Source organism: Volvox carteri (genome assembly GCF_000143455.1).
Source record: "Volvox carteri f. nagariensis unplaced genomic scaffold VOLCAscaffold_19, whole genome shotgun sequence".
In the NCBI taxonomy this organism is placed as follows: Eukaryota; Viridiplantae; Chlorophyta; class Chlorophyceae; order Chlamydomonadales; family Volvocaceae; genus Volvox; species Volvox carteri.
Window position 1 is genome coordinate 1107408 of NW_003307562.1, and position 9711 is coordinate 1117118.

A 9711-nucleotide genomic window follows, 5' to 3' on the forward strand; every position below is an offset into this window, starting at 1 on the left:
AACGCGTAAGGTTCCAAAGTTGCTTACCGTGGTGATGCTTCTCCTTTCTGTAAACCCTCCGGGCTGTTCCCCATTTCTACGGCACCCCCTGCTCCTCCCACCACCCGCTCCCGTCAAAGACTCTTCTACTATCTTTGGTCCACAACGTAGTACCATGCGTCGCCACCACGTCTACCTCCCCAAACCAAAAACCTTTGCCAGAACACCCGCACGCAAGGGAGCAGCTGTGCCAACGTCGATAAAGGCTGTCCCCCCCGCTACCGCCTACGTGCCGCCTGCGGCCCCCCCTTTTCCTGTTCCTTATCGGAACACACTCCATCTTTCCACATCGCTCTATTTGCCTGCCTAGCTGTTTATCCCCATCCGTGCATCCGTCCGTTGGTGGCTGCCTCAAGCCCAGTTTCGTGAAGGCTCGGTGAAGGCTAGGGTAAGAGGGAGGCTGTGGCGAACTTGGTAAAACCGGTACGCGAATGGGCAAGACCCACTGCTCACCAGTCACCGCTCACTCCTACACAAAACCCAAACCCGAATTCCTGCCTGGTCAGTTTCCGCAACCCGGCGCCGCCTGAGCCCGTCTTTCGCCTCCTCTGCTCTCGCTGTGGTCTTCCTCCTGATCAGCCACCGCACCTGCCCCCACACGGCGACCCCCATCGCACTTCGTTTACCTATCTTCCATCCACAGGTTCATCCATTGGGACTAATTAATCTCTGCGCATGTCTCCTTATCACTCCAGCCTTCTCCAGCACGCTACGCCCAGACCGCCACACAGCCCACCACGTAGCATGTGAGCTCAGCTCGCAAATGGCTGCTAAGTGTGGTTGCAGAAAGTGAAAAGACTCTTTCCCCACTTCCCACACAACAGAGACGTCGCTCTCTGTGTCTCCCACGCCGCCACCACCAGCAGATTTTTCGCAAAATGTCGCACCCATACGCCGACAGACGCTTCCCTACCCCCCCCGCGAGGCGACCTCATGCAACCACCTTCTGGCTCCTGGCGAACAGCGTGTCTACCACCCGCCCCAGCGAATCCAACACGTCCAAGGCGGCGGGGTAGACCACGTCGGGGGATGAAGGGGAGAAGACCTCGAGGCAGCCCGCGCCCTGGTCCAAAGTGCCGCTGAACTTCTTGTCCAAGATCATCTGGGGCGAGGCGGGGTTTTTGTGGTGGGGAGGGGGAAGAGGGAGAACATACGTTTTGAGGCTCGTGGGAAGGTGTAGTGAGTACATACATGCATCAGTCTGAGTCGGGGTCGGGAGCACACAAGACTAACCGACTTGTACTACACGTCCCCGACCCTTCCGCTGTGTTCCGGCTTCGGCCACCGGCTCTCGCGGCCCACAATGTAATCTAAGTCATACATACAAGAGCGCGAGGCACGCGCGCGGATACGCTTGCACCAAAACAGCCCCTACCCCCGGCCCAATTCGCCTCTCTAGTCATGTCTAACTTAGGGTCGACGGTTTCCCGTGCTGAATACAAAGGATAGGCTTGTTTCCTCGCTTTGGATGTCGATTGACGGCGATTTTCATGTTCTCAGGGGCTCCCGTAACTGTAAAACCTCAACAAGGTAAACGAAAGGGCACTGCTGGAGGAGGTAAACGACGCAAAGGACACAAAAGAAAAGGGACAGAGGAAAGCCGTCGTGGCACTCGACCATAAAAGTGCATGTCCCGATGGATAAGGAAGTCTAATCTGCTTGGCTTCCTCGGCGGATCTTTCCCTTGTATTGGGGGTGAGAGGAGAGGAAACATTCCGTCGTATCCTATCTTAATTTTTACACCCACCACCCCTCCCCACCTCCTCCCCACAGAGACACATCTGGATTCACCTGGCTGAGTTTAGCCTCTACAGTCGGCACCGGTAGCCCAATCAGGTGCGCCACGTGAGAGATCTCCACTCGACTAAAAGGCTCAATCAGTCGTACAAGGTTTTGCTGCAGCAGCGTGTCGTACAAGAAGGCCAGGTGGGCATGTACGACGACATCGTCCACTAGCTGGGACTTGTGTGCTTCCAGAACATCCTGCGCGCGAAACGAGGCGGCGAGGATGAGAATGAGGATGAGAATGAGAAAGGCGAGCGGTGCGGAGAAGACACAGAGAGAAACCGTGGAGAGGGGAAGAGGAGGGGGAGAGGAGAAGGGAGAAAGCCCCTGCGGCAACCCAACTGCACTATCTCCTTGTTATCTCCTTGTCCAGCCAGGTAAAGAAACCTCCCAGAGCAGCGATGACTCGTCTCTAATCCCCAAACCCCCAACCGAACATCTGCCAAGAGCCCTGTGGAGCCCTGACTACCACATCTCTGTCTGTCTGTCTGTCAGTATGTGTATGTCTGTGCGTGTGTCTGTGTGAGTTACAACCCATCTCAATTTTCATGTCCCACCTGGAAGGCTTGCAGGGAGCGGTCGTGATAGGCCTGAGCCACCGCCCGCAGGGCCTCCACCTCCGGGCCCGTGTACTTGAGACCGGCCTTGGAGCTAATAATACCTGGGAAACGGGAAGACGCGTTTGTGCCCTCGGCAGTTTCCGCTTTTTCATACCTTCTGTTCTACCCCCTTCCCATCTCCCTGCGCCCGGCTCCCCTTCCCTTACCCTTTCCTTCTGTTGCTTCCCCGTCGAGAGATTCGCTTCCTTGCACCTCAGTCCTCCCTACATCCATCCTTCGTTCCTTTCTCCTCAGCCTTCTCCCCATCCTTCACCCAGGCTCCCCATCTGCCACCCGAACCCTCACCCGGCACGTCGTCCGCCTGGTCCAGCATGACCTTAGCCAGCAACATGTACTTCAGAACCTGAATTTGATTTAACAAGGGCGAAGTATATGACGCAAATGCCATCTCAATTAATGGTATACGACTGCAGCAGCATCAATGATATTTAACAACAATATAAAACTTGAAGATAATAATAATAATAATAATAATAATAATAATAATAAAAATAATAATAATAATAATAATAACAACAACTACAACATCAAACACTGAGCTGGCGGGGAGAGGGCGTGGGATATAGGAGGCAGTATTTCTTGTTTTGTAAGTGCAAGGAAGGAGGTAACACGGTACGCTGAGAGGGGTGAACAGAGAGACTCCTAACGCTGTAGGTCCAAGGTACACTCAGGTGCCGGTAAAGACCTTCAAAACCCAATCCATGGACCGCAAACCTGCGGCGGGCTAGCCAGCCCCCTCCTGCCCTCCCCAAAAATGAAACGAAAAAAGAGTCTCTTGACGAGGAGAGGTCCCCGGTTCGACCCCGACTCCCGGACGCACCTGTGCGGCCTGTGGATCGTCGAGCGAGGAGAGCTGCTCGAAGCTCTCAAAGAAGTAGCTGTAGGCTGTCTTGTAGTCCTTCTCTTCCGCACAGAGAATGCCGCTATGGCAGTCGATCTGGGGCCAAACACCCGCACAATTCAAGCCTTTCACCATTCGTCAAGTTCTATATGACCACGCGTGATGCTTCCTCTCCCCGGCATAAATCTCTAGATCTCTAACCACATCGTTGCAGACGGGCCGCCCCGCATGTTTTCCCTGAGCCTGCTAACCGATGTCCACACGCATTACAAATATCCATTTCATTCATACCGCAAGAAAAAAACAGCTCCCAGGTGCTTTCCAGCACACGCCAAAGGAGTTCTTATGCGAACCCTCAGCAGCAGGTGGCTGTCGCCGCATTGTACGGGTCGTACAACCACGTACCCGCCACTACCCACCCATGCAGCTAACCCCCCCGTCACTCCCACCCACCCCTCTCACCCCGAACTCTGCAACATCTCCCCCATTCTCAAACGCCTTCTTTTCGATTGGACTTCTGTTAACATTTAATGACTGTTAACACTTGTCTCCATTCTTCTCCCATTCCTCCTCATCATCATCATCGTAATCGCAATAAGGCCCGCACTACATCCCCCCTATCCTAACTTGCATTTTCAATCTCGGACAATCCCCCATCCTCCCTCCCAAGCACGCAACCCCACCACCACCCTCCCCATCCTAACCACCAAGAAACGCACACACACCAAAGATACGCACACGCTTACCCCCCCTTGAAGCTGAAGCGGCACGTAGATGGCATTGGCGGCAGTGCGTGCCGCTGTGAGGGAAGCTCGGGCCTTGGGCACGTTACGCAGGGCGTGGTTAACTGCAATGTTTAACAAGTTCACGGGATCAGCGTATGTTTGGGGTGTGTTTGTTATTTAGGAAGGAACCAGGGATGCAGGGGGTCCTGACCGGCAGATCAGGTGTGCCTTATTCGGTTATTCCGTGAGGTGATGTTGGGAAGTGACCGACACACATACAATATAATACCAGTGAATGGTGACAGCTGTAGTAGCCGGTACACAGTACGGCACACATAAACTACTACAAATACGCGCTAAGCGCTAACACCAGCATCTCGAGAGGCCTTTTCAGCAGCCAGCTACTACAACAGCACAGGCACAGTAATAGGACCCGAGGGGGTTAAGTTGAACCACTGGCGAATGGAGCAGATCTGAGGGGGTCGGAAAGGGCTGAGTTTAACGCCAGTAAACGCCAGTCGGGTTCAGTGTGGGTGTCTGTGCATATGTGGTATCCACTGCCGAAGTACATATAGCGAAGGGGAAGACACTACACCATCGCCGCCTTCGGTGTCCATGCCAGCCTTACCTTTGCTCTCCAGCAGGTAGACGTCCACCAGCAGCAGCTTGTCATCCAGCTTCTTCACCTCCGAGAGCAACCTGAGGTGAGGGCGGGGGTTAGGGGAATCATAGGGCGGGGTTAGTGCGGCCGGAGGAAGGGAAAGACGAACCACAAACGAGTGAAGCCGCTGCCAGGGCAAGAGTGTAACAGACGTAAAACTGACGGAAAGGCGTCCGTGAAGAAGGCGTCCGGAGGAAGGGAGGCGGGGGAATTATGTGAGGCAAGCAATGCGAAGGACCTAGTGCCAACGTCCAAAGCACACCGAGGGGGCAAGGCGGTGCGGAAATGAAAGTCATACGGTGAACGAGTCAAAGGGTCAAAATGTCAGGGGCCCCTCAATACGTAAGGCAGGGACGACTTTACTGTGTTGCAATTTCATGTTTCACGTGGTCTGAGGGGCAGATAGGGAAACAAGGGAAATTTGAGGAGCGCTCTTCGGCTAGCAGACAGACTGGCTGGCCACCTGCAACCCATCCTGGTGATTGACTCGTTGCCTCCCCCCATTCAGTGGGGCCGGCCCTACGTAAATACGCATTGCTCCGCCCCCCACCCTTCACCCCTTGCTACCACTACAGGGCTCCACACCCAACTCCTGGTGATGATCAAGTGACTCACGTCCCAATAAGCGCCAGAGCTGCAGGGTAGTCCTTGACCTGCGCAGCACAGGAAGCAGGTACAAGCAATCGTCCACACGGCATCGCACGATCAGCTGGTGTACGGCAACACCAACTTTTTGTGACGTGCGCTACCACCGGGAAAAAATGGTGGGCCGGGGGCCCCGGCCACTCGTCTTGCTTGCTTAAGTGCGTACTGTGAATGTCTGGCGCAGACTCTTGGGGCTTGTCGTAATACATGCAAAACACAGTGCACGCCACGCAGTGCAATTACATAACTCTCCCCCCCGGGCCGGAGCCGTCCTCCGCTGTCGCCTCAAAACCCCACCGTCCCCCCCCCCGGCCGCCGACACCCTCCCCAAAGCTGCCCGCTTCCCTCCCCCAACCACCACGTTGCAAACCCCACACCCTATCCACCGCCTTAGCGCCCTTGCCACCGTTTCGCTGTCTCCAAGGCACCCCTTCGATCGGGCCAGACCTGCCCTTATATCCCAGCGTCCACACCTCGCTACATGCTTCCTCACCTGCATGTACAGACTGGCCAGGCGCAGTTCGATGCGCTGACGAAGAAATGTGCGCTTCTCCGCCTTGGCCCACTCCACCTGGGCTCGGCACACCTCCACCTGGACGAGCAATTCGGCAGCAGGAGGAAGCGAGAGAATATGTGGGGCTTGAAACACAATGTTGGCAGCAGTGCAAGTAGGGAAAAGCGGAGAGCATGTTTGCAGCGAGGTGGGAAGTGGCCGAGGATGGAGGCGGAGGTTCGCCACTTGGCCATAATGAGGGGGACGGGTGGGCGGGAAGGGGCAGCTCCCGAGCGTGGAGGCACGTGGAGGCACGCGTGACTTGGCAGACAGGATTTGCTCCGGTGGACGTAGTTTGTTACGTCGAACCTGAATATCTTGTCCATCCATTGCGCATTGCCTCGATACAGTATGCAAAGATGATGATTGCCGCTAGCAATTTGCAGCTTCAAGGTCCCAAGTGTAGATTTTCCTCTGTATGCCGCGCACCTGCAGTTGTGTCGATCCTGGCACTTTTGCAATGGCATCGATAATGCTGCGGACGAGCTTTGCTGTTTTTGCTTTGGGGATGGCGTTGAAAAAAGTTCGCAAAGAGGTCAGTAGATCTGCGAGACCTTGCGCGTTGCTCTGTTTAATGTAAAGCTCGCATAGGTGGGAAATGGCCTGCTCCTTGATATGCACAGCCTCCGTGTCATTGCTACCGTCCTCCAAAACAAGCCCCTTGAGCTGCTCTACCGCGCCTGCGACATCGGAAGTCCCAAGCTCCGTAGCCGTCTTAAGTCTACCCTCCAACGAAGAGGCCATTCTGCAGAGCAGGATCGCTAATGAGTCGATTAGTGTTTGACAATTATCAACAAAGGTCTTCACGCGTATAAACAGTACACGGTTATTCTTGTCTACGCTCCATACACGGCATCAGCGTAACAATTTATCCGGAAAGCTGAATGGAAAATAAAAGGCAAATATTTATCTGGAGTCCTTTGTGTGGCGCTATGTCGAGTGCCGTACCGGGGTGCCACAAATGCACAGGTCAGAAGGCCAGGCAACCGTGCAGAGAGCGTGTAGCCGCTGATGCGCACACTTGTGATCAGTTCGATGACATGGACTCATGGATGACTGTGGTGACTCTGGTACCTTCCGTTACCGTTGCCGATTTGCACGGAGCCGCAATGCTTTGCAAATTGGCTCATGAGCCTCTTGATTCGCTTAGGGCCGTACAAGCTCGTGGAACCTTAACAAACACTTAATCTGAATTGACTACTCCAGCATCGTCTGGCTTTTGGCCTTAGGTAGGCCTGCTATACAAAGAGCCGTGGCCGTAACGGGCAATTATAGCTGGGGTTAGCTGGCTGGACACTGGAAAAACGTTTCTGTAGGGCTAGGCTCCAATAACTTTTTCAAGGTCGTTTCGGAAGGATGCCTCATTATCATGGACCGTATCCTGGATTATGGTAACACGGCAAAGTGTGACTTTCGGCTTCCTATCTGGGAAATGTTTGAAAACCAACCGAACAACCGGACAGCGAACGTACGTGGGCGATGTTTGTACTTATCCGTGCCATGTATTACGCACGGGCATGATATTGGGTCAACATCAAGGATGCGGACGCCCTGGACACTGTTTGCCAGAGCTCTGCCGTAATGTGTAATTCAAATACGACGGACATGCCAACTTCAATGTGGCGACGCGCACAACCTGACTGCTGAATTTTTGTAGCCACATAAATGTTCTGACTGCTTGACACTACTCTGACATGACAACGTACAGACAGCTTACTGATTTTTAGGCGTGGCAGACGGTGAAAAACAGCTTGGCACGTTACTTTCGCTTTCTCCTTTGGTACGCTAGCGTGACAACCTGCTGATTACATAGGATGTCGCTAGCATTCTAAGAGTGACAACCTGCTTACCGGTGGATGAACGTGGCCTAGACATCGGAGAGGGGTTACAGCAGTTGTTGCTGACGACAGTAAAGGTTTTTCGAAGATATGCTAAATTCAGGATTGTGGCTCCTAGGTGCGTTTGGTTAAGGAACTGGCATCCAAGACTTTCAGTAGTTGCTACGCGTTTTGAGCTCCTGCTCTATGACCCCCTTGAAAATCTATGGCTTGTGATTGTCTGGAAACATGTTATGCACACCTGCTGTATGCATGGCGAGGTGCAGGTTTAAAGCCGTATCACTTAATGGCATATCGTTGTATTCGGAACGCATCCAACGGTTCGCTTGGTACTTGGTGGCTACTCATACATAAACGCGAGTGGTTATCTCGTTACGGGATCTGCGACTGCCCCAGCGCAAACCGCAAACTGACGGTTGTGCATGGCAGCTTGAGGGTGCAGCTATGGCCGAGGGAAGACCAGGACCTTTCACAAAACTACGTGCAGGTTTCACCGAATCTGAATCTACTGACCTCTCTGTCCATATACAACCCATGTTCTTCCTTCAGCCTGACTTCCCGTAAACGTGCTGGTTGCTTACGCCAATCGCTTTTTAACTCTTGCATGCAGTTCTCCTGCTCACGACCAGCAGCTCCCCGGACTGCAGCAAACCCAGGCAAACAGCTATAGCCTGTCCGCCTGTGGAGGAAGGAGAAACGCTTGGCCTGGATGCAGGGCCGGGCATCGCGCCTGGCTCAACCCCGCGCCACTCCCTACCGCCACAACCTGCCCGTTACGGAGGATTGCTTGATTTTGGCTCTTACCATAACCATCATGCCCATAGAACCTGGAAAGCTCCCGCTCTAAGGTTATTGAAGAGATCATTGCTCTCATGGATCTGGGCCAGCGTTGGCAATAGCAGCAGTAGCGGCAGCACCTTGAGCCTGGCTGCCACCGGAAGTTGTAGCAGCAGTATCAGTGGCTGCCTTGCAAGGAGCAGTCGAGTTAGCAAAGATACTCCCCGTGCTGCAGGCAGTAGTAGCAGCAGCAAGGGCTGGGGCATTCGGATAGCTTCAGCGGAACTAGTGGATGCGGGAGGCATCAACGTGGACGGGTCAGGGCTACGCGGAGCTCGACAGGCCGTCTCCGGAACCAGTAGCAGAAACCCCTCAACCGCGTCAGCTGGCAGCAGCAGCAACAACGGGGGTGGGAGCAGAAATTCCGGCGGCGGCGGCGGCGCTACCGTGTGTTCGGACACCTGCCCGTTGGTAAGCGCTTACGGGGTAGTCCAGCCCCTTTTAAGTTGATGTTGATTTTTAAGATGTTGCCTTGCTCCTATCATGTTCAGGGATGCTGTTTTTGCCTTGTAATTGGGTCCAGAGGCCGAGATGCAGGGTGGTCCAGGACAGACATTGTGCAGCTGGTGGTGTGGCTGGGCTGACCTGGCGCTCAGTTAGGCAAACAGGGCATGTAGGCCTGTGGGCAAACCAGGGTGGTGGTTATTGTTTGCAATGACGTACTCGTGCGAAGCGTGTGGGAGTATAAAGCTTTGTGGACGCCGCTCTCTTTAAAGGCTTGAAAACTTATTAAGCCAAAGCCAGCCCGAGTGCGGAAGACTTAGTACGCCGCACCTCCACTTCTCTCAATCAACACCTCCCTCCGGTCAGTGGCGGCATGGCGACAATTTAGCAGCCTTCTCACGTAAGCCCCGCGTCGCTCCTTGAACCTCTCCCCCCAAGGACCTCCACTGGTCCTTTGGTAACCCCCACCAGCCCCTCCCCCCTCCTGCGAGTTCTGCGTCTGGTACACTCTTGCCCTGGCAACAGCTTCACTCGTTTGTGGTTCGTCTTTCCCCCCCCCCTCTTTGGTATATCGCGTTGGCGTCGGTCGGCTAGCCGGAATAGAATAGTCGGGTCGGTCGCGCGTTTTAGTTTTTTTTGGGGGTTGGGAGGAGCACTTGCATACCGACAGCCTTTCAGTATCAGCAAATCAGCCTTTTCTCCAGGCCAGCAACTTTAGGCCAC

The 9711-nt window shown here is 54.2% G+C and overlaps 1 protein-coding gene across 1 annotated transcript; it reads right to left on the minus strand.

The window, feature by feature from the left end:
* Window positions 1-526: 526 nt before the first annotated feature.
* rpn6 (26S proteasome regulatory complex) lies at window positions 527-6613 on the minus strand (the record flags this gene model as incomplete). Its single annotated transcript, XM_002950611.1, has 10 exons — window positions 527-1141; window positions 1831-2022; window positions 2382-2485; window positions 2730-2787; window positions 3265-3381; window positions 4032-4132; window positions 4639-4709; window positions 5287-5324; window positions 5810-5908; window positions 6299-6613. The coding sequence occupies 10 exons, from the start codon at window positions 6611-6613 to the stop codon at window positions 971-973; spliced, it is 1266 nt and encodes a 421-aa protein (XP_002950657.1). The 3' UTR covers window positions 527-970.
* Window positions 6614-9711: the final 3098 nt, after the last annotated feature.